Source organism: Capricornis sumatraensis, chromosome 3 (genome assembly GCF_032405125.1).
Source record: "Capricornis sumatraensis isolate serow.1 chromosome 3, serow.2, whole genome shotgun sequence".
Taxonomy (NCBI): domain Eukaryota; kingdom Metazoa; phylum Chordata; class Mammalia; order Artiodactyla; family Bovidae; genus Capricornis; species Capricornis sumatraensis.
Genome location: NC_091071.1, coordinates 79,688,619 through 79,714,899, shown reverse-complemented (window position 1 = coordinate 79,714,899; position 26,281 = coordinate 79,688,619). Strand labels below are relative to the sequence as shown.

At 38.3% G+C, this 26,281-nt stretch overlaps 1 protein-coding gene across 4 annotated transcripts in view; it reads left to right on the top strand.

Annotated features, from left to right (window-relative positions):
• Positions 1 to 26,281, top strand: part of TANK (TRAF family member associated NFKB activator) — a 79,472-nt gene that overhangs the window by 13,878 nt on the left and 39,313 nt on the right. For all 4 annotated transcript variants that reach the window (XR_011144667.1, XM_068968021.1, XM_068968020.1 and 1 more), the window contains exon 2: positions 11,320 to 11,467. Coding sequence is in view for 3 of the 4 variants with exons in the window: in XM_068968021.1 (XP_068824122.1) it covers positions 11,369 to 11,467 (99 nt within the window). In the remaining variant the exon portion in view is untranslated. The remainder of the gene's footprint in view (positions 1 to 11,319; positions 11,468 to 26,281) is intronic.

The window sequence follows — 26,281 nt, the reverse complement described above, 5'->3', positions numbered from 1 at the left end:
TAATGTCAGCAGGTTAAAATTGGAGTGACATTCAAGGTCTATTGCAGTCTGGCCATATCTAAGTCTACTGTGTACAGCTTATGTAGTTAGTACACTCTGTAGCTGTAGGGTGCTTCATTCCAATTATGGTCTACATGATTGGGACCCGTAGGGTTTTTTCAGTGAAGGACAGTCATATGTGGTGGCCCCAACTATCCTGTCTCAGCACCCTGACCTCTCCATCCTTTCTGTATACATACCTCACTTGTGTAAATATTATACTCACCACCAGTCCCTAAATGCAGTATACTAGTGATGGCAGCTCACACTCCAGCACTCTTGCCTGGAGAATCCCAGGGACGGAGGAGCCTGGTAGGCTGCAGTCCATGGGGTCGCGAAGAGTCGGACATTCACTTTTCACTTTCATGCACTGGAGAAGGAAATGGCAACCCACTCCAGTGTTCTTGCCTGGAGAATCCCAGGGACCGGGGAGCCTGGTGGGCTGCCATCTGTGGGGTCGCACAGAGTCGGACACGACTGAAGCGACTTAGTAGCAGCAGCAGCAGCAGTGATTTCTCAGAGCGTCTACTTTTTCAGAGTTAATGTTCATTCTCCTTTTACTCCAATTGTTGAAATCATTCTCATATTTCAGGGCCCAGTATAAGTGTCAGATCCTCTGTGAAGCCTTCCACAATTCTCTCGTTTTAATTGTTCCTTCTATTATACCTTTTTACTGCTTATACTTTTACTTAACAGTTCTTCTCTTCTTCCTTTGAGGTAAAACCTATGTATAATGAAATGCACAGATCTGGAGTGAACCCTTGGGGGAGCTCATGTGTTTTTGCCTTACTAATTATAAGCTCTAATTAGAGAAAAAGGCAAAGACTATATAAGTTTGTCTCTTTCCCATGGGAAAAAAAGTGCTGGGTCAGTCTTGAATATGATACCAGTTGGGATACAGCTCAGCTTCTCTTCTGAGAACTCCCCAGTGGCAGTGGCTTAAACCAACAAGATGGATATTTTATTTCTCTCATGTATGACAATTCAAAGTATAAGATGTCCAGAGTTGATACAGCAGCCCCACAGGGTCAGGGACCTCGGCTTCTTTATTCCTGTCGTTCCACATCCCCTGTTGCTCCACCATCCGGAAGTATTGCCCTCACCACAATGTCTCGGGTGACTCACCACAATAAAGGAGAAGGAAGGGGGAAAAGAAAGAGACCTTGTCTTGGAAGTTACGCTTGCTTGCCAATGACCAGAACATAGTCACGTGACCACATCAGCTAAAATTCAGGAATACCAGGGGAGTAGAGAATGGATATTGAGAAACAGTTACCGGATATGTTTCACATACAGTCTCAGTCTTCACAATAAACCTACAAACTATATATAAAAAACTAAACTCAGAGAAACTAAGTAAATAGCCAGAAAAATTGCAGGTCTGAGATCTGAATTCAAAGCCTGTACTTTTTTTCCCATTCTACCTAGTAAAGTGTTAGGAGGAAATATATAATTGTTAAAGTCACTAATTTTCACAGTGTTATATCATGTATTTTCATATCACATTTTCACAGTATCATATCTCTTCCCAAAATTATATCCCATGTAATTTTATTCCACACTTCTCACTATCAGGAAATGAATTGCCATGCTAACTTGTTTTTAATTTTTAAATCTAAGATATCATTTATGAGGAAAAATAAATCACTATGTTTGCCGAACAAAAGCTTCTGTACTTTGTATTTGTTTAGAAATGTTATCTAATCATAAAGTTGACAAGGATGATATCTTGTCAGTTTAGTTCAGCTCAGTTGTGTCCAACTCTGCGACCCCATGGACTGCAGCACACCAGGCTTCCCCGTCTATCACCAACTCGCGGAGTTCACTCAAACTCATGTCCAGTGAGTCAGTGATGCCATCCAACCATCTCATCCTCTGTTGTCCCCTTCTCCTCCTGCCTTCAATCTTTCCAAGCATTAGGGTCTTTTCTAATGAGTCAGTTCTTCACATCATGTGGCCAAAGTATTGGCTTTTCATCATCAGTCTTTCCAATGAATATTCTAAAGGAAATCAATCTTTTAGAATTGACTGGTTTGATCTCCTTGCAGTCCAAGGGACTCTCAAGAGTCTTCTCCAACACCGCAGTTCAAAAGCATCAATTCTTCGGCACTCAGCTTTCTTTATAGTCCAACTCTCACATCCACGCATGACTACTGGAAAAACCATAGCTTTGACGAGGAGGACCTTTGTTGGCAAAGTAATGTCTCTGTTTTTTAATGTGCTGTCTAGGTTTGTCATAGTTTTCTTCCAAGGAGCAAGCATCTTTTAATTTCATGGCTGCACTCACCATCTGCAGTGATTTTGGAGTCCAAGATAATAAAGTCTGTCACTGTTTCTGTTGTTTCCCCATCTATTTGCCATGAAGTGGTGGGATTGGATGCCATAATCTTAGTTTTCTGAATGTTGAGTTTTAAGCCAACTTTTTCACTCTCCTCTTTCACTTTCATCAAGAGGCTCTTTAGTTCCTCTTCGCTTTCTGGCATAAGTGTGGTGTCATCTGCATATCTGAGGTTATTGATATTTCTCCTGGCAGTGTTGATTCCAGCTTGTGCTTCAACAAACCTGGCATTTTGCATAATGTGCTCTGCATATAAGTTAAATAAACAGGGTGACAGTATACAGCCTTGATGTACTCCTTTCCCAGTTTGGAGCCAGTTCATTGTTTCATGTCCAGTTCTAACTGTTGCTCTTTGACCTGCATACAGGTTTCTCAGGAAGCAGGTAAAGTAGTCTGGTATTCCTGTCTCTTTAAGAATTTTCCACAGTTGTGATCCACGCAGTCAAAGGCTTTAGTGCACTCAATGAAGCAGAAGTAGATATTTTCTCTGGAATTCTCTTGCTTTTTCTATGATCCAGTAGATGTTGGCAGTTTGCTCTGGGTTCCTCCACCTTTTCTAAATCCAGCTTGAACATCTGGAAGTTCTCCATTCACATACTATTGAAGCCTCGGTTGGATAATTTTGAGTATTACTCTGCTAGCGTGTGAAATGAGTACAATTGTGTGGTAGTTGAACGTTCTTTGGCATTGCCTTTCTTAGGGATTGGAATGAAAGCTGACCTTTTCCAGTCTTGTGGCCACTGCTGAGATTTCCTAATTTGCTGGCATATTGAGTGCAGCACTTTAACAGCATCATCTTTTAGGATTTGAAGTAGCTCAGCTGGAATTCTGTCACCTCCACTAGCTTTGTTTGTAGTGATGCTTCCTAAGGCCCACTTGACTTCCCATTCCAGGATGTCTGGCTCTAGGTGGCATACTATTGTGATTATCTGAATCATTAAGATCTCTTTTGTATGGTTCTTCTGTGTATTCTTGCCCTCTTCTTAATATCTTCTGCTTCTGTTAGGTCCATACCATTTCTTTCCTTTATTGTGTCCAACTTTGTATGAAATATTCCCTTGATGTCTCTAATTTTCTTGAAGAGATTGCTAGCCTTTCCCATTCTATTGTTTTCCTCTACTTATTTGCGTTGACCACTTGGGAAGGCTTTCTTATCTGTCCTTGCTGTTATTTGGAACTCTGCATCAAAATGGATATGTTTCTCCTTTTCTCCTTTGCCTTTTGCTTCTATTCTCAAATATTTGTAAGGCCTCCTCAGACAACCTTTTTTTTTGCATTTCTTTTTCTTGGGGATGGTTTTGATCCCTGCCTCCTGTACAGTGTCATGAACCTCCATCCATAGTTCTTCAGGCCCTGTGTCTAATCCCTTGAGTCTATTTGTCAATTCTACTGTGTGATCGTAAGGGATTTGATTTTAGATCATTCCTGAATTGTCTAGTGGTTTTCCCTACTTTCTTCAACTTAAGTCTGAATTTTGCAATGAGGAGTTCATGATCTGAGCCACAGTCAGCTCCTGGTGTTGTTTTTTCTGACTGTATAGAGCTTCTCCATCTTTGGCTGCAAGGAATAGAATCAATCTGATTTTGGTATTGACCATCTTGTATTGATATCTTTAACCCCTTCATTTTAAAAGCAAGGAAAATCGAGGTCCAGAGGAGGCAGGACTTACCCTTGATGTCGACACCACCATTGCTTCATCTCAAGTTTCATAGGACAAACACTAGCCTAGGTCATCATTTCTCTGAGTAACTGTCAGTGGTATACTTAACAGTTGTCTCAGGTTTGCAGAGTTGTTCTGATCTCAAAGTTCAGGCTGGACAATGCACAAGAAATACATATAATCCTGACCTGTTTTAGTGACGAATGAGTATTATCTAGCACTAAAAACGTCTTTATAGCTACCAGGAACCTGTTTTAGAAAGGATGACCGCTATTTGATAGTCAAATAAAAGGAATGGGTGAAGTCATTCCTACTCATAATTCAGAACCCAAATCAGATGACATCTGCCTCTCAAAGCCTTTCCTAAACCTCATAAATATTAGATGTGAGCATTCTGCTTTCCAAACTCTAGCCTTCAGATATATCCAGGTACTCATATATAGTCTTTAAATTACAGCTAGTGGTGCCTTCATGAGGGTGGGTTTCATGTCTCTTTTGTTCTCACAGTGGTGAGAACATCAGTGGTGCCCAACCCAGGCTTTGTTTTTTGTTTTATTGAATGAAATATCCATCATGGCATCCTGGGAGAATATTTTGCAGCTGGCTGTAATAAGCAATCCTTGAACTAAGATTTTCAGAAACTTAGTCCTAGTCACCTCAGGTATAGCTTTGTAGCTATACGCAGGTCATTTAACTCCTCTGAGCCTTGTCAAATTGAAATATGAGTAATAAGAAATGAAGAACTGGTGGGAAAAAACTTTGTAAAAGGCACATAAAACTAAGGTGGCACATAAAACTATCCCTAAAGCTCCTTGCTGCATCCCACACAGTGCCTTACGTGTATTCAGCAAACACGTGCTTTACTTTTTCTCATTAATTGGATAGTAATGGTATATATTTTATAAAATTAAAATTTGGCAGTTGTAGTCAATATATCTTTGTTGGAGCTGGGAAATTTTACCAAGGGAAAATAAAATTATCACCCTTGTGCATGCTGACCTTCCTACGCCAGGACACTTTCATTATGCACCAAGGATCAATGAAAAGAGAAAGCAGAGTGATGCCCGTGAATTTTCTTAGTGCTTCCTCCTGGGTGAACACCTGCTGGACCTCGGAGGTAGAACAGGAACTTGCTACCCTCTCCATTTCCGTCTTACAGGAAGAACCCTAAGGAAAAAAGGAAATACTGTCAGAGTATTAGAGGTGGATATGACAAGACTACCTTGGCTTCAAGAGGATTACCCTAGGGGTGGCATGCTTTGTGTTTTGCCCACCCAGCTCTAGTGTTGGGCATCAGTGAGTTAATCTCTTCCTGGTGTAAGGAAACCAGCAAACCATACCCAGAAATAAATTTAACACAGAAGGCTTTCCTGAAAATACATTTAAAAGAGTGGAGCCATAACTAAAAAGAGTGTTTCCACGGCAGAGGTAGCTCTAGCTTGGACCTCCTGGGTTTGGGGGATGATAGTGGCTACTAGGGGCTTCCCTGGTAGCTCAGACAGTAAAGAATCCGCCTGCAGTGCAGGAGACCTGGGTTCGATCCCTGGGTTGGGAAGATCCCCTGAAAGAGGGCATGGCAGCCTACTCCAGTATTCTTACCTAGAGAATCCCCACGGACAGAGGAACTTGGCGGGCTACAGTCCATGGGGTCACCAGGAATTGGACGTGACTAAGCACAGCACAGTGGCCATTAGATTTGAGTTTGGACATGTTTATTATAAATAAAACCATTTCCTTGGAGTCCAGCAACTTTAAGGGATACCAAAATGTAATTGAAATGTGACTATCTCTTGAATTGTGAAATTAATTTTATACTTAACAAATGCTTTAAAAAATAGAGGAACAAGTGGCTTTAAAGTTCAGGGTGTTAATGTTTGAAATCTGTCCAGTTTAACTAGCTGGGTTCCAGAGACTGTTTCCTTTTTCTCTAGTCAGTGTCACTGATCTGACACCCAATTTTCTTCTTGGCTGTGAGATAAGAATTAAATGTATCATTTATTTAGTTGTATTGACCTGAATCGTATCTCCCCAGCATACATTCTTACTTCAGGAAATAGAATGTGGAATTTACTCAGTAACTCTTCATAGTGACATTTGTGTGATCTAATTCAAGGACCTGAAATGAAGACTCCACATGATTTACTTGCATATGATGCAGCTATTTTTAGTACTGTATTTACATTTTTAAAAACAAGAATGCACCTTCTTGATGGAACAGACATGCATTTTTTGATTCACAGACACAAGAGGTGTAGAATAAAGAAGTTTCTTAGAAATCAAATCCAAACATCTTTTTTTGTTTGAAGGGAGAGAAACTTGAGTCCAAAAAGATTTAGTAGCCCTGAACTGAGGTCCCACGGTCAGTCAGTGACAGAATAAAACAAGAAACTAGATGAGTTCCCAGTTCAAGATTCTTGTTTGTCCCAGATTTTAAAATATAAGTGTGGTTTACACTGACAGTTTATTATGACATCTGCAGTTTGTTAAGACAGTTTTAGGCAATCAAGCCACATAACTACTTAAATTGTCTGATTTCTGTATGAGCGTATTATAGTATACTATAGTCCCTATAGCTCCCTACCCTTATTTTTCTTTTCCTGCTCATATACTTACTTTGAATCTCATGTGCTTTTTAAAGCCACCCTAAATCCTTTTTTGAATGATAATAGTATCTGAATAAATACTCAAAATGAAGCTTTGTGCTAATGCTAATTACTCTGTTTCCATAGTGTCTATGGTATGCTAAAGATCCTGGCAATGTTAATTATCTTAACAGTACTTCATCTTTTCTATCTATCAGAGGTACCAATAGAAACAGACTTCCTAACTAGAATGCCTAAAAAAGTATCACTTTCATTGCTTCAGGACTTGCCTGGTGGCTCAGATGGTAAAGTGTCTCCTTGCAATGTGAGAGACCTGGGTTTGATCCCTGGTTCAGGAAGATCCCCTGGGGAAGGAAATGGCAACCCACTCCAGTACTCTTGCCTGGAAAATTCCATGGACTGAGGAGCCTGGTAGGCTGCAGTCCATGGGTTAGCAAAGAGTCGGACACAACTGAGCGACTTCACTTACTTCAGTCACTTCATTCTTTCACAAGGTAAAAACACTGTGATCCCCATAATGTTGTTGTTGTTCAGTCGCCAAGTCATGTCCGAAACTCTCCATGACCCCATGGACTGCAGCACTCTAGGCTTCCCTTTCCATCACCATCTCCTGGAATTTGCCAAAGTTCATGTCCACTGAGTCAGTGATGACATCCAGACATCTCATCCTATGTCGTCCTCTTCTCCTGCCTCCAGTCTTTCCCAGCATCAGGTCTTTTCAAATGAGTCAGTTCTTCACATCAGGTGGTCAAAGTATTGGAGCTTCAGCTTCATCATCAGTCCTTCCAATGAATATTCAGGGTTGATTTCCTTTAAAATTGACTGGTTTGATCTCCTTGCTATCCAAGGGACCCTAAGGAGTCTTCTCCAGCATCGATTCGAAAGCATCAATTCTTTGGCACTCCGCTTTCTTTATTGTCCAGCGCTCACAACCATACATGACTACTGGAAAGACCATAGCCTTGACTATACAGACCTTTGTCAGCAAAGTGATGTCTTTGCTCTTTAACACACTGTCTAGCTTTGTCATAGCTTTCCTACCAAGAAGCAGTTGTCTTCTAATTTCATGCTGCAGTCACCATCCACGGTGATTTAGAGCCCAAGGAGATGAAATCTGTCACTGCTTTCACCTTTTCGCCTTCTACTTGCCATGAAGTGATGGGGCTGGATTCCATGATCTTAGTTTTTTTAATATTGAGTCTTAAGCTGGCTTTTTCACTCTCCTCCTTCACCCTTAAAAGGTTCTTTATTTCCTCTTCGCTTTCTGCCATTAAAGTGGTATCATCTGCATATCTGAGGTTGTTGATATTTCTCCCAGCAATCTTGATTCCAGCTTGTAACTCATCTAGCCTGGCATTTCTCATGATGTGCTCTATGTGTAAGTTAAATAAACAAGGTAACAATAAACAGCCTTGTCGTACTCCTTTCTCAACCCTGAACCAGTCAGTTGTTCCATACAAGGTTCTAACTGTTGTTTTTTTGAATAGCATACAGGTTTCTCAAAATGGTCTGGAATTCCCATCTCTTGAAGAGTTTCCATAGTTTGATCCCCATAATAAAATCCTTGAAAATTCTTCTTTACCAAGTCTAGAAAATGATGTAGGAGTGTGCTTAGTATCTTATTAAAGACTGGCTGATAGTATTGAAATATTACCTCAGTATTTGAGGGCACTGTGATGTATGGTTAGCTGGTTTTCAACAAGGATGCCAAGGGGATTCAGTGGGTAAAGAATAGCCTTTTCAACACGTGACACCAGGACAACTCACCAACCACATCCTCATACTGTATTACACAGATTAACTTAATATAAATCGAAGGTCTAAATGTAAAAGCTAAAATTATAAAATTTCTAAAAGAAAATATAGGTGAAAATCTGTGTGATCTTGGTTGGATTAGGCAGGGGTTTCTTAGATATGAAAGGCATAAGAACAAAAGAAAAAAGATAAATTGGACTTCATCAAAATTAAAACTGACAAAGGACACTATCAAACAAAAAGAATCTACAGAATGGAAGAAAATATTGGAAATTTTATATATGCATCCACATATACATAAATATATATATATATATATATATATATAAAAGAAGGAAATAGCAACCCATTCCTGTGTTCTTGTCTGGTAAATTCCATGACTCTGGAGCCTAGCAGGCTACAGTTCATAGGGGTCACAAAGAGTCAGACACGACTGAGCATGCATGCACATGTATATATACACATACATGTGTGTATGTGTATATATATGCCTTCCCAGGTGGCACTAATGGTAAGGAACCCTGCTTACAATGCAGGAGATGTAGAGATGCAGATTCAATCCCTGGGTTGGGATGATCCCCTGGAGAAGGGAGGGCATGGTAGCCCACTCCAGTATTCTTGCCTGGAGAACTCCATGGATAGAGGAGTTTGGCAGGCCACAATCCATGGGGTTGCAAAGAGTCAGACATGAATGAAATGACTTAGCATGCACATACAGGCACATAATAGGCACATATGTGCATATATATTAAATATATATACATACATACACATATAAAGTGAGCAAAGGATTTGACTAGATGTTTGATGTACATATACATGCATACATATATATATGTACATATATGTGTGTATATATGCACATATATATGAAAAGTAGGCAAAGAATTTGATTAGACATTTCTCCAAAGAAGATATTCACATGCCCAATAAGCATTGTAAAGATGCTCAAAATCAAAACTGTGATGAGCTACCACTTCATATCCCATAGGATCCTAACATATTTTTAAACGAACAATAATTATTGGTGAAAATGTGGAGAAATTGAACTCTTGGGCATTGCTAGTAAAAATATAAAATGATACAGCTTCTGTGGAAATGGCTGTATTGTCTGTGGTAGTTCCTCAGAAAGTTAAACATAACTGTCATCTGACTCAGCAGCTCTGCTCCTAGATGTATATTTTAAGAGAACTGACAACATGTGTTCACACAGATATATATGCACAAATTGTAACTTTATTCAAAATAACCAAAAAGTGTAAATAACCCAAATATCCATTAATTGAGGAATGGATAAATAAAATGTAAAAAAATTTACATTATAAATAAAATCTATTTTATTCCATAAAATAGAATATTATTCAGACATAAAAAGCAATGAAATACTATTACATGCTACAACATGTTTAAAAATTGGAAATTTTATGCTTCATGAAAAAAGCCAGACACACTGGCATATACTTTATGATTCTAAACATTCAGAATAAGCACATCCATAGGGTCAGAAAGCAGATTAGTGATTGTCAGGGGTTACAGGGGAGATAGGAATTGGGACTAACTGCTAGTAGGTACAGAGTTTCTGTGATGATAAAAATGTTCTATGATTAGATTTTGGTGATAGCTGCACAACATTGTGAATACAAAAAACTACAGAAGTGTATACTTTTAAATGGTGAATTTATTTTATATGAATTATATCTTAATGTAAAATATGGAAAGCAGGTATACTCAAAGATAAAATGTTATGAAAGAGACTGATATTATGAAGGATTTCAGTCATAAAGGGTGTGAAATAATTGAGTATCCCCAAGACCCCCTGTGACTGATAGACAACTTTGTGGCTTTCAGAGGATTAAAAGAAAGGCTCAGTGGTGTGGTTATTACAGCTTGACAAGAAAAATCAGTCATTAGATAGATGATGCTCTGCTCAGAGTCAGGGAATGTCTTTAGAGATACAATGCAAATTGAGATGATAAAACGAAATTACCTCCACTGAGGAAATCACCTGTAGTTCAGAAATAGCAGAGGAGTCAGAAAACTAATACAGAGTAGGGGTAAGACTGATGGGGTGTGATTTTTCTTTTTTAATGTACAGTCCAGTGGCAGTTTTCCCTAGATTTTGTGCTAAAATAAGAGCATTTTCACACATTTTAATTGCTGTGTGATAACAACAGTGTGAACTCCATCCACAAACATTTATTATCTACTTAATTTTGCTCTAATTTCAGTATAGCAAGCATTCACCTTATAAGTGGAAGTAACTGTCCATTTAGTAAAAAGAAATCCCTTCTCACATTGCTAAGCCTGTTGTACATTTCTGTAATGAAAGATAAATAACAAATGGCCTTTTATATTTTTCCATTTTTAACTTGCATTTATAGAATACCATTTGCAAAGTAGCATCTTTATGAACTGGAACCCTAACCGCTCCTTAAACATTCATAAAGAATATTTCAAAACTGTAGAAGTTAAGGTTTCACAATATTGCAGGATTAAAATATGATCAGGATTTTATATGAGACTTTTTTGCCTTTATAAAGCTGTTTTATATGGGGACTTCCTTGATGATCCAGTGGTTAAGAATCTGCCTTGCAATGAAGGGTTCATGGGTTCAATCCCTGGTTGGGTAGCTGAGATCCCACATGCCACAGAGCAGCTAAGCCCACACACCGCAATGCCTGAAGCCTGTGGCTCGGGAACCCAGAGGCCGCAACTAGAGAGTCTGTGTGCTGCAACGAAAGATCCTGTGTGCTAAGACTAAGACCTGACACGGCCAAATAAATAAATAAATATACTTGTAAAAACTTTATCATAATTGATTCTGTAATGTTCATGATAAACAATACAGAATTATTTTTGAGGCACATTTTAAAAATGATTTATACTTACTTGATAGCTATCTAAATTGTTCAATTATTTTTCAGATCTGTCATTTACTCCATCATTTATAGTGATGCAACAGGACATAGAGGAATGGATAAAAACATTGGCGAGCAACTCAATAAAGCTTATGAAGCCTTTCGACAGGCATGCATGGATAGAGATTCTGCAGTAAAAGAACTACAGCAAAAGGTATATGGTTTTAGTTTTGAAAGGTGTTATTTATCCTGGTGAATGGAATTTGAATCTTTTGCAATGGAAAATATATTGTTAGAACTAAAGAAAGAACTTGAAGAACTAAAACACAGGGATATATTAATAGATAAAATTTGAGGTTTTTGTTCGCTAACTTTTTAAAGAATATTGTGACCTATGGAAAAAATTCATTTTAAGATGATTGTATTGAGGAAAGATAAGTATGTTATCTTCCATGAATAATTTTTAAGTAAAATGACAAACTAAAAGTCATGAGTATCACTATCTCGGCTAGTTATTTTGTTTGTTTTTTTCATATTGTTACTTGGCTGACTGGAAGACAATACAGATCTTAAAATATCCTGGAACTAAATTTGTTATTAATTTATTCTTCAACTATAAGTTTAAAATAAACTGTTATTTCAGTGAAATCTTTAATGTCTTACCAGAAGTTTCAGCTTTTTAAAATACTCCTGTTCACATAAAATTTCTGCTTATTGTTTTCAGTTTCTAAAGAAAGTAAATTGGAAGAAAGGTATATCCAGGCAAAAATTACCTGGTTAAGTAGTTTCTAGGCATATCTGTTAATGGTCCTTGATAAGGTTTTTACCAACCTACAGTAAAATGAGAAAAATAAGAATAAGGTAATGAACTTCTTATAATGCTAAATTTATTCCATTTAAAATTCTGTCCTTTATTCTGATATTGTTTCTATGTTTCTGTACTGTCAGAATAAAGAGCAAAATTTTATTAACATACCCATTTGTCAAATGATAATCATAGAGTTTTCTGTTTGTTTTTTTTTTTGCTGAGTTAGTATCATTACTTAGTGTTTTGGGAGTTCCCAGTGCACCCAGAGATTCTGCAATTCTCTAAAAGGATTCACAGGACTTAGTAAAACTGTCATATTCAGAGCTAAGATTTATTACAGAGACTAGTAAAGAAACACAGCCAGATCATTAATGGAAAAAGACACCAGGTGGAGTCTAGAGGAATCCTTGTGCAGGTTTCCTATACTCTTTCCTTTCTGTGAGGAGTCATACAGAGTGCACCCTCTCTCCAGCTTCCAGAAGTTCACCCAGCATATATGCACTGCTTTGGCACAGGGAACTCCATTTGAGACTCAAGAACTTGGGATATTTTTAAGGGTTAGTTACATAGGTACCCTGTGTCAGAAGGAAAATAGTTATTCACCACAAATCTCATGGTAGTCCAAGTAGGTTGGCATAGCACTTAGAATCTTATCACTTAAGAAATGTTTTCAAAGATTATATTCCCAGATGCCACTCAAGGGGCCAGCTTTGCAAATAGGTCTCCCTGAAGATAAATAGCTTAAGCCCTGCTATGTTAAATTATTCCTGTAAGGCTGTTGAAAGTAGAGGATCTTACGTTGGTTCCTTCAATTAAAAAAAAACTTTTTTTTTTTACTAGTCTGGTATTCTGAAGTCTTAAGAAATATGCTAGCCATGGAGTTCGTAGTTTCCTCCATAAGTATAGGAATGCATAATTCCCTTTCTCCTTTCTATTTGATACATCTACTGTAAAACTAGTGTTATACATACTGCACTCCATTTCTCAAAAATTATCATTTTTTTTGTGATTCTCATGTTGATTTACAAAAGAATACTCCCAGTTATATAGAGACTTAATGGTCTAGAGATCTTCAGTAGGGGTGCATAAGAGAAATAGAGATAGGATAGTGACAGACACTTTCTCAATTATTGAAGTGAAGTTTAGAATTTGGTTTTGTGTTCCTTTCCAATTCATGTATAAGGCATAATCATTTTTTAAAAAGAGTATCAAAAATTCCAAGCTTTTATTCTTATTTTCTCATTAGGTTTGTTAAGAAACTTCAACCATGCTGGGCCTATTCTAGGAACATTGGGAAATACAGAATTAGGGAATAGGAGTATTGAGATATTCTTGTGATAAGACAGAGACAGGTGTTTCTCTATCTCCTGATCTTTCTGCCCTGGCCAGTAGTAAGCAACTGAAAACTTGTATAATTTAATCTCTGCCATGGAAGAAACCTTAATTCACTATGGCACTTTCCCCTAAAGAGGGGAAAGGAAAATATTTTTTATGTTTCTCAAAAACAGGAGAAGAAAAAATGTTAAATTCTAGACATTCTAATTTATTTAAGAGACATTATTGAGTGTCTGCTATGTACTGAGCTCTTAATAAGGTTCTGAGAATACTGAAATAAAATATGGTTTATGTCCGTAAGGACTTTCAATAAGTAAAAAAGATCAATAGTTATTATTATAGCATGCTAAGTGCTGTAGTAGAGATCTGGACAGGATAACATGTGAGCACAGTGAAGAGGCACTTAACTCACTCTGCGAGGATCAGGTCATAAGCCTACCACTAAGCCCAACCCTTGAGTCAAGACTAGGAGGACCTGGGTAAATTAGGGAAGATGGATCCTGAAAGCAGGGGAAATATATATAGTAAAAACTCAGAAGTGAAGGCAGTACAGGAAAAGAAGCTGTGAAGATAGATTAGGGCCTTATCATGATGATTATAACTAAGTAGTTTTGTATGGTATTCTTATTCATTCAAAATATATTGAAGGACTTAGTACGTGCTTTAGAAAAGTCTTCCTGACAGTGGGATAGAGGATAGATAGGATAGAGAGTAGTGTGGAATTGGCTCAACAAACATATTGGTGCTAAGCAGTGGTCTAAGATCAGGAGTATAAAAATAAGTGGCAACCATCAATTTGCACCTTATTATAAATATATATATAATTATATACCTGTTAATATGCCATGCTTGTGTGCTTAGTCATGTCTGGTGACCTTTTGAACTGTAGCCTGCCAGGCTCCTCTGTCCATGGAGTTTTCCAGGCAAGAATACTGGAGCAGGTTGCCATTTCCTTCTCCAGGGGATTTTCCCAACCCAGGGATCGAACCTTCATCTCCTGTGTCTCCTGCATTGCAGGCAGCTTCTTTATCCTTGAGCCACTGGGGAAGCCCACCTATTAATATACATATATTACATACATCATGAGAAATGCTGCACTGGATGAAGCACAAGCTGGAATCAAGATTGCCGGGAGAAATATCAATAACCTCATATATGCAGATGACACCACCCTTATGGCAATACGCAAGAAGAACTAAAGAGCCTCTTGATGAAAGTGAAAGAGGAGAGTGAAAAAGTTGGCTTAAAACTCTGAATTTCTTAAAATTCAGAAAACTTAAGATCATGGCATCTGGTCCCATCAGTTCATGGCAAATAGATGGGAAACAATGGAAACAGTGACAGACTTTATTTTGGGGAGCTCCAAAATCACTACAGATGGTGACTGCAGCCATGAAATTAAAAGATGCTTGCTCCTTGGAAGAAAAATTATGACCAACCTAGATAGCATATTAAAAAGCAGAGACATTACTTTGCCAACAAAGGTCCATCTAGTCAAAGCTGCGGTTTTTCCAGTAATCATGTATGGATGTGAGATTTGGACTATAAAGAAAGCTGAGCGCCAAAGAATTGACACTTTAGAACTGTGGTGTTGGAGAAGACTCTTGAGAGTCCCTTGGACTGCAAGGAGGTCCAGCCAGTCCATCCTCAAAGGAAATCAGTCCTGAATATTCACTGGAAGGACTGATGCTGAAGCTGAAACTCCGATACTTTGGCCACCTGATGCAAATAACTGACTCCTTGGAAAAGAGCCTGATGCTGGGAAAGACTGAAAGCGGGAGAAGGGGATGACAGAGAATGAGATGGTTGGATGGCATCACTGACTTAATGGACATGAGTTTGAGTAAGCTCCGGGAGGTGGTGATAGACAAGGAAGCCTGGCATGCTACGGGTCCATGGGGTCGCAGAGAGTCGGATATGACTGAGCGACTGAACTGAACTGAATATTACGTTTCAGTTTACTAAGAAAAATGAATGGCAATCGTTTGGTTACCTCTGGGACATACAGGTGAAAATGTCCTGAATTGGAGATTATAGATATAGATTATAGAAGAACAGTTTCATTATAGCCCTGAGTGTGTACATGTCCAAATTATAATGTGTAGGGTGAAGGGATATTTGAAGAACAGAAGAGGAAGAGGAAGGAAATATGGCCAACCAAATGGTTGCTAGAGATTCAGAAATAGGTTAAGGAATTTACTCTGAACATGAAGAAACACCCATTCCTCTGAGAATTGGAGGGCACAAGAGAGAAAAATAGCTGCAAATGAAAAGTTCGTATGTAAGAAGTGGAGATGGCAGGAAGTTTAAAGGGATTCTCATGTATTACTTATATCTGGAATCCAACAAAAGTCAAATCTGTTAAAAAAAAAAACAGTAAAATGGTGGTTACTTGGGAGATGGAGAGAGGCAGAGAAGATTGTTGTTGTTTAAATTTATAACAAGTAGTAAATAAGCCATGGAGATCTAATGCACGTTATAATGAATATAAACAGTAATATTGTATAATTATTTAATGTGTTAAGTATGACTACAACAATAATATTACAAAATAAATACATCAAAGTAATTCACAATGCACCTTAACTTATATAATATTATATGTCAAATTTATTCAATTTAAAAAATCAAACAAAGAAAGAGTAGATTTTCTTATGAGAGTCCATTTTTTTCCCCTGAAATACAAGATAAGATCATCTACTGAGTGAAATGACTTTAGGATTTTAGGATAGTCTGAAAGTGATAATAAAGACTTGAAAGCTTCAGTTAAGTGAAAGAAGAAAAATGTGGCATCCAGCCTTTATCATGAATTTTTAGTGGTGTCAATCTGTGTTTGCTGGCTGCTATTTCAGCAGCTTTCTTGATGTAGAAGTAATTGGATGGCCAGATCCAAAATTAAGAGATTGTAGAGTTAAAGTAAAAGAATTTTTGGTTAGGTGACCAGAAAGTACATACAAAAGCAATTGAAGTTACGTGCTTTGAGATATAAGTTAAAATCAGAAAGAAGTTAATCCAGGAGGAGTCTAAGACTAAGAACAAAAAGGGGGTTTATGGATGAGTTGTTCATGAAGTGGGAGGACAGATACAGAGGGAGTAGAAGAATGTGAGTTCAAAGGATGGATTACTGTCAGTGAGCAAAGATTGATGTTTAGTATCTCTGTTTTCATAATGAGCCATGAAAGTGGATAGCTGGAATGAGATTGAGGAATTCAGGAAACTCTTAAGTGAAGACTAGAGCACTTAGAGAATGGTGGTAGATTTAAGAACATTTATAGTGATATTGTGAAGGGAAGAGCAAAAATTCTTGAATGTAGAGTAGAGTGAGTGAAATCACTCAGTCGTGTCCAACTCTTTGCGACCCCGTGGACTGTAGCCCACCAGGCTCCTCCTCCATGGGATTCTCCAGGCAAGAATACTGGAGTGGGTTGTCATTTCCTTCTCCCAGGAAATGACTATTGTCTTGGGAGATAACTGTTTTGAGGAGAGACTGGTATAATTAAAATACCTTGTGAATAGCTTTTTGCTTAAATTTAAAGGAATAATGGCCCAGAAGTGGCAGTAATGAAGCAAATGACTTATCTTTTTGTTCTCCTGCATCTAACTCCATTGCCCAATCCCTGTTTGATATAACACTAGACAGCTTCATATGAGGGGGTTACAGAGGCATCTATAATTATTAGGAAACAACATAATTATTCCCATTTTAATATGAGATGCTAGACTTGCTGAAATGCAGTTTTATTGGCCATTACATTCTCTATAGTACAGTGAAATAAGAGTTCAGAAATTTGATCTCATTCATTACTTTTTAAAAAAATTAACATTTGTCTAAAACTTTTTTGTGAGAAAATAATTATACGTCCTTTTGACATTTTTGGGGTTTTACTTTATGGAGCATTTATTTTTTAAAATTATAGACTCAAATGTACCAAGTGTAAATTACTAATTTCTCCTTATCTGTCTACTCCTAGAAATGAGATTGAACTTTGAAAAGTTCAATCAAGTTAGGTATTCCCATTCATAATCTTTAGTAATAAGATATATACACATTCTCAAACTTGCAATATGAAAAGATAAGAACAAATAACACTTCCAAGATTTTTAGCCTGGATAAATGGAAGATTGATGATGCAGGCACAGAAAAAGAGAATGCTGATTTTGATAAAGGAAGTTATTTGGTATTATCTGATATTTTGAGTTCAAGAATTAGAAGATCATTGGGGAAAATTATCAGCAGACTATTGAGTTACGGATCTTTGAAGTAAAGTACCAATTGAAAATACAAATTTAGAAATCATCTTTGTAGAGATGATACTTGGAGTGATAGGAGAAGGAGGTACTAAGGAGAAAGAGAATAGAGCAAAGGAAGAAGGGAAGCAAGAAAATAACCTTGGAGAAGTTGCCTGGCCTTCTGAAAAGGCCCCAGGAGCTGTACTCTGAGTGAGCTTGGCTGTGCTTCCGAACGTTAAGCTTAAAATAATTGGTCTGTTGAGTGACATCAGCAAGGTGACAAAGTAGGAAGTTCCAATCCCCTGATTTTCCACAAAACATCAGATAAACAGACTGAAAAGATTTTTCTAGGAATTCTGGAAATCAGTCAGTGGTGTATGGCAACAAAGCAAACATTTAGTCAAGAAAAACCTACATTGAAAATAGAGAAAATTTAATGGCATTTTACTCACCCTTGACCCACCTCATCCCCAGTATGGCATGGTGCATTTGGAAGGAAGTAGCCTAGTTCCTGATTCCCTCAGGAGGGAAGAAAGAAAGAAGCAAAGTGGAACATTTTTGAAACATCCTGGACAGCCTGTGGACTACCCAAGGGACTGTTTTCTGTCTTAATCTGAATTGAAGCTTGGAGTTGGGAATGACTGCATAGTTTAGGTCTCAGACTGGCAACTGTGGAAAGTAGTAGTGGGCATCATAACATATGGAAACTGCAGGGAGGAGATTGCTGTGAACACATGGTGCAAGAGATGTGGGAAAATGAATATAATGGAACATCTGAGGCCCCGAGCAGACACTTCCAAACAGCCAGGAAAAATCAAGAGGGACAAAATCACAGAGAACCAAACAGGATACACACCCAGAAAATACTTGAGAAAACGTTAAACCTTTACCCTGGACTAATGTCAAAGTTAAGGGACCTGCTAATTAGTGAGGATGATCCACACGAGCTTTCAGGCTTGGAGAGTGACTGTTCAAACACCCAGTTTTCAACCATAGCAAGCATTCAAAAAAAATGAGAATGTGGCCCTTCTAAAGGAAAAAAATAAATTCCCGGAAACAGCCCCTGAAGAAATACATGCATCAGATTTACTAGACAAAGAATTTCAAATAATTGTGTAAACATGCTCAAAGAGCTAAAGTAAGACAGAATCAAAGGGCTAAAGTAAATTAGGAAAGCAATAATATGAACAAAATGAGGAAATAAAAATTTTACACTAGAGGTTCAAGAATATACTTGAACAAGCAGAGAAAAGAATCAGTGAACTGAAAGACAGATAATTTGAAAGATTGGAATCCAAGGAACAAAAAGAAAAAAAGAATAACGAAAAGTTAGCAAAGCCTACGGGAATTACAGGACACTATCAAGTACAGCAATATGCACTATGGGAAGAGAAGAGAGAGATTCTTTTGAAGAAATAGATTATTAAATAAAGCTTCTCAAATTTGAGGAACTATATATATATATATAAATTCAAGAAGCTCAACAGACTTCATGTAGGGTAAATCTAAAGAGCCCCACATTAATTGTAATCAAACTGCTGAAAGACAGATACAGAATCTGGAAAGCCACAGGAGGAAAGGGACTCATGTACAAGGAAGCACTACTAAGGCTGTCAGTGGATTTCTCAACAAAAAGCTTGCAGACCAGAGGGCAATGCTATGTTGTATTTAAGTATTAAAGGCAGTGGGGGGGGGGGGGGGGGGGGGGCGGTGGGGAACAACTATTAACCAAGAATTTTATATCTGGCAAAACTGTCCTTCAAAACTGAGGGAGACATTAAAATATTCCTAGACAAACAAAAGTGGGAGGAGTTCATTACCCCTAGACCTGACCTATAAGAAGTGCTAAGGAATGTCCAAGTTGAAGTGAAAAGGTACTAGAGAGTAACTTGAAGCCAAGTGAAAATACAGAACCCTTTGGGAAAGGTGAATAATAGACAAATATAAATATCAGTATTATTGTAATTTTGGTTTGTAGCTCTGCTTTTTATTTTCTACAGCCCGATTTAGAACACAAAGATATAAAGATAATTTTAAGTCTATATTAATGGGTTTACAATATATAAAGGTGTAATTTGTGACATCAGTAACAGTGGGGTGCAGAGCTAGAAAATCTGAATAGGCCAATACCTAGTAAAGAAATTGAAGCAGTTACCAAAAAGTTTACAACAAAGAAAGCCCAGAACTTAATGGCTTCACTGATGATTTCTACCAAACATTCAAAGAATTAACACCAGTCCTTCTCACACTCTTTCAGAAAATTGATCAAGGTAGAATATTTCCTAACTCAATTCTTTGAGGCCAGCATTACTCTAATTTCAAAGCCAGACAAAGGCACTACAAGAAAACTACAGGCTGATATCCCTTATCAACAGTGATGCAGAAATCCTCAACAACATACTAGCAAACCAAAGTCAACAGTGTGTTAAAAGGATTATACACCTTAACCAATTATACACCTTATTCCTGCATTGCAAGAATGGTCAAATCAGTGAATGTAATACACCACTCTAACAGAATGAGAGGGGGACAGAAGCACAGGATCATCTCAATTGATGCAGAAGAGTTTACAAAATTCAACACCTTTTTTTTTTCAATGTAAAAACACTCAACAAACGGACATTATGGAACTATTACAATATATTAAAGGCTATATGTGACTGTTTATAATAGCCAGGACATGGAAGCAACCTCGATGTCCATCAGCAGATGAATGGATAAGAATGCTGTTTTGCATATACACAATGGAATATTACTGAGCCATTAAAAAGAATACATTTGAATCAGTTCTAATGAGGTGGATGAAACTGGAGCCTATTACACAGAGTGAAGTAAGCCAGAAAGAAAAACACCAATACAGTATACTAATGCATATATATGGAATTTAGAAAGATGGTAACAATAACCCTGTATGCAAGACAGCAAAAGAGACACAGATGTATAGAACAGTATTTTGGGCTCTGTAGGAGAAGGCAGGAATGGGGTGATCTGAGAGAATGTCATTGAAACATGTATATTACATATGAAATAGATTGCCAGTCCAGGTTTGATGCATGAGACAGGGTGCTCAGGGCTGGTGCACTGGGATGACCCAGAGGGATGGGATGGGGAGGGAGGTGAGAGGGGGGTTCAGGATGGGGAACATATGTACACCTGTGGCTGATTCATGTCAATGTATGGCAAAAACCACTACAATATTGTAAAGTAACTAGCCTCCAGCTAAAATAAATAAATTTTTAAAAAAACCACCTTGGCTTCTAGCAAACAGCCAGCCACTTGCTTCTGGCCGTAAATAACCACAGTTTTAAAAAAAAATAAAGGCTATGTATGAGAAAACCGCATCTAACATAATACTCCATGGTGAAAGACTGAAAGCTTTATTTTTCTGAGATAAGGAACAAGACAAAGATGTACACTTCCACTACTTTTATTCAACATAGCACTGTAAGCCCTATCCAAAGCAGTCAGACAAAAAAACTATCTAAATTGGAAAGGGAGAAAAAAAATTAGCTCTGTTTGCTGATTTCTGGATCCTATGTATAGAAAACCCCAAAGGTTCCATCAAACTGTTAGAAGTAATAAATTCAGCAAAGTTGTAAGATATAAAATAAACACAAAAATCAATTGCATTGCTATACATTAACATTAAACAAGCTGAAAAGGAAATTAAGAAAATTCAATTTACAATAGTATAAAAATGAATAATATACTTAGGAATTGACTTAACCAGGTAGGTGACAGACTTATACACTGAAAACTACAAAATGTTGCTGAAAGGAATGAAGAGGGAGTTCCCTGGTGGCCTAATGGGTAGGATTCCAAGCTTTCACTGCCATGGCCCAGGTCCAGTCCCAGCTCAGGTAACTGAGATTTCACAAACTACATGGTGTACTCAAAAAAAAAAAGAACATTTGGGGGAAAGTCTGTGTCATGGGTTGGATCCTTGAAGTGAAGTTGCTCAGTCGTGTCCAACTCTTTGCAAACCCATGAACTGTAGCCTACCAGGCTCCTCAGTCCGTGGAATTTTCCAGGCAAGAATACTGGAGTGGGTTGTCATTTCCTTTTCAGGGGATCTTCCCAACCCAAGGATCGAACCCTGGTCTTCCACATTGTAGGCATACGCTTTACCATCTGAGCCACCAGGGCACCATGTACAAATCAGCCTAAGCCTGATCAAAGACCTAAATGCAAGAGCCAATACTGTAAAGCTCTTAGAAGAAATCATAGCGGCAAGGCTTCATGACATTGGATTTGGGAGACAGTTCTTAGCTATGGGCTTCCCTCATACCTCAGTTGTTAAAAGAATCCGCCTGCAATGCAGGAGACCCCAGTTCAATTCCTGGGTCGGGAAGATCTGCTGGTGAAGGGATAGGCTACCCACTCCAGTATTCTTGGGCTTCCCTTGTGGCTCAGCTGGTAAAGAATCCGCCTGCAATGCAGGAGACCTGGGTTCGATCCCTGGGTTGGGAAGATCCCCTGGAGAAGGCAAAGGCTATCCACTCCAGTTTTCTGGCCTGGAAAATTCCATGGACTGTATAGTTCCTGGGGTCACAAAGAGTCGGACACGAGTGAGTGACCTTCACTTTCACTTTCTTAGCTATGACACCAAAAGCACAGACAGCAAGAAGTAAATTAGTAATTTGGACTTCATCAAAATTAAAACTTTCATGCATCAAAAGACACTATCAACAGAGTGAAAGGCAACCCAAGGAATGTGGGGAGATAATTGCAAAGCATGTATCTGATAAAGGGTTGATACTTAGAGTGTATAAAGAACTACACTCAAAAACAACAAAAAACAACCTGATTAAAAAGTCAACCAAAGACATGAGTAGACATTCTCCAAAGAAGTTATACAAATGACCAGTAAGCACATAAAAAGATGCTCGACATCATTGTTCCATCACTCAGCCATCGTGTCCAGCTCTTTACGATGCTAATGACTATAGTCTGCTAGGCTGCTCTGTCCATGAGACTTTCCAGGCATGAATACTAGAGTAGGTTGCCATTTCTTCCTCCAGGGGATCTTCCCAACCCAGGGATTGAACCTGTGTCTCCTGCATTGGCAGGCAGATTCTTTATACCACTGAGTCACCTGTGAAAGTGAAAGTCGCTCGATCCTGTCCAACTCTTTGTGACCCCATGGACTATACAATCCATGGAATTCTCCAGGCCAGAAAACGAGTGGGTAGCCTTTTCCTTCACCAGGGGATCTTTGTAACCCAGGGATCGAACCCAGGTCTCCCGCATTGCATGCAGATTCTTTACCAGGTGAACCACAAGGGAAGCCCAAGAATACTGGAGTGGGTAGCCTACCTGGGAGGCCATCATTAATTTGACATCATTAGGGAAATGCAAGTTGAAATCACTGTGCTTATTCGCCCAGTCGTGTTCTGACTCCTTGTGACCCCATGAACTGTAGCCCATCAGGCTCCTCTGTCCCTGGGATTCTCCAGGCAGGAAAACTGGAGTGGGTTGCCATGCCCTCCTCCAAGGGATCTTCCCAACCCAGGGATCGAATCCAGGTCTCCTCATTGCAGGTGGATTCTTTACCATATGAGCCACCAGGGAAGCCCAAGAATACTGGAGTGGGTAGCCTAACCCTTCTGCAGGGGATCTTCCCGACCCAGGAACTGAATCAGGGTCTCCTGCATTGCAGGCGGATTCTTTACCAACTGAGCTACCAGAAAGCCCTGAAACCACACTAATCCTATTCCCATTGGGATGGCTATTATAAAAAATGAAATTTTAAGAAAAGTATTGGTGAGGATGTAGGGAAATTAGAACTCCTGTACATTGCTGACGGGAATGTAAAATGGTGTATCAACTGTGAAAGATAAATGATGTTTCTTCAAAACAAAACATAGGATTATTACCATATTGTCTAGCAATTCCACTTTTGGATAGATACCCAAATGGACTGAAAGCAAGGATTCAAAGAGATAATTGTATGCCTATGTTTGTAGCAGCCTTATTTACAATGGCCAAAAGGTAGAAGCAACTCAGGTGCCCCTGAGTGGATAAATAGATAAACAAAATATAGATACATTTTGTATATGTATATACAATATGCAAAAAAGCAATATCTATATAGAATGGATAGAATAGTTGGCTTCAAAGAGACAGAAAGTAGTAGAGTGGTTCCTAGAGGCTGGGGGAAGGGAGTGGGGAATTCATGTTGAAAAGGACAGCATTTCAGTCGGGGAAAATGAAAAAGCTCTGGAAATGGATGGTAGTGATGTTTGCACAACAGTGTGACTGTACTTAATGCCACAGAACTATACACTTAAAAATGATTAAAATGGCAAATTTTGTATGCTGTATATATTTTACCAAACTTTAAAAAAAACCTATTACTAAAAAATTAGCATGGGTTCTTTATGTTTTATTGCTATTCACCTGTCATTCATTAGTGTATACTTGCCCACCTTTTACCACTCAGCTGTCCATACTCCAGGCCAGTTCTTCTCACAGTGTTTCTTCTAGTTCACTTCAGTTTAAGATTCAGAAGCTCCTCTTTGAAAAGTCAGTGTGCTACATCCATTGTAGAACATTCTGTCAAGCAAAGACATCCGAGTATTCCAAATCAATAAAGGAGACAAAGACAAATAAGACAGGTAAGTGATTTTTTAAAAATATTACTAGCTAAAATTACAAAAGCAGCACATGCTTATTGAAAAAAATGCAGATAATCTAAGATACACAGAGTATAAAGTGATGGTCCTCTCCCTCGTTTCCCACAGGTAACCACTGTTAATAACATACCTTTATCCTTCCAGAATATGTGAATCATATCTTTTCAAAAATGGAGTTGTGCTAATTTGAAAAAGGTTTTAAAATTTTAAAACTATGTATCTTCACCATCATTATCATTAAGATTTATTGAGGCTTATGTTTGGCAAAATGTTATAGTCATCTCATTTAATTATTATATGGCTCTAATGAGTAAGTTGTTATTTAAATTTTTAAAATGAAACTGAAATGCAAAAAGGTGAAATAACAAGCCCTCCACTAAATAGCAGAACTATGATTTGAAAAAAATTGCTTGACCATGGATTTCATATCTATAACTTCCTTGCCTAAAATCATTGATAGTCTTTCAAGTTCACACATATAAAACTACCTTATTCCATTTAATAACTGATTCCATTTAATATCTCTTGTGCTACCTCTTCCTTAAAGCACTATTTTTCCGTAACATTTCAAACACCATATTTGATTTTTCTCATTCCTTTTTGGGTTGCAATTCCTCATTTTTCTCTGTAGGTTTATTCTCTACCACCAGGCCACTAAATATTAGACTTATTCAAGCCCTTCTTTGTATCTTACTTTATATTCTTGTATGAGCTATTTCATCTTCTATGGCTTCAGATACTTATGACAATAACTCCTAAATTTATTTCTGTACTCCAGATTTACCCTCTGAGCTCTAGATCCATATGTCTCATTGTCACTTGAAAGCCATATTTTACTGAATGTCAGACCTGAGCTTATACATCCACTATTTTTTCCTACCTATACCATATTAAAAGAGTAATGAGTCTTATAAGTTGCTGTGTAGAATAATAGTGCCTTTTATTTATCCTAAATTATCTCACTTAAATTTCCAAGGATGATTCCTGATACTGCTACTAATGTCCTGTTGGTCATCAAGTATATTCACTTTCCCTGGGACCTGAGAGGTGTTCTTCTCAATACCAAATTTTCCATTGTTATACCTAGACACTCCTGCCACCATGACATTAAATTGTTTGTCTAAGGACCTCTAGTCTTTATGAAAACTTGACTGTTTTTAGGTTTTCTTGGCAGGATAGCCTTTATCCTCAGTCAGTTCAGTTCAGTTCAGTTCAGTCGCTCAGTCGTGTCTAACTCTTTGCAACCCCATGAATTGCAGCACGCCAGGCCTCCCTGTCCATCACCATCTCCCGGAGTTCACTCAAACTCATGTCCATCGAGTCGGTGATGCCATCCAGCCATCTCATCCTCTGTCGTCCCCTTCTCCTCCTGCCCCCAGTCCTTCCCAGCATCAGAGTCTTTTCCAGTGAGTCAAGTCTTCGCATGAGGTGGCCAAAGTACTGGAGTTTCAGCTTCAACATCATTCCTTCCAAAGAAATCCCAGGGTTGATCTCCTTCAGAATGGACTGGTTGGATCTCCTTGCAGTCCAAGGGACTCCTAGGAGTCTTTTCTAACACCACAGTTCAAAAGCATCAATTCTTCAGTGCTCAGCTTTCTTCACAGTCCAACTCTCACATCCATACGTGACTACTAGAAAAACCATAGCCTTGACTAGACGGACCTTTATTGGCAAAGTAATGTCTCTGCCTTTGAATATGCTATCTAGGTTGGTCATAGCTTTCCTTCCAAGGAGTAAGTGTCTTTTAATTTCATGGCTGCAGTCACCATCTGCAGTGATTTTGGAGCCCCCCAAAATTAAGTCTGACACTGTTTCCACTGTTTCCCCATCTATTTCCCACGAAGTGATGGGACCGGATGCCATGATGTTAGTTTTCTGAATGTTGAGCTTTAAGCCAACTTTTTCACTCTCCTCTTTCACTTTCAGCAAGAGGCTTTTTAGCTCCTCTTCACTTTCTGCCATAAGGGCGGTGTCATCTGCATATGACCATACTAAAATGTCAGGTAATCCAGATAATACT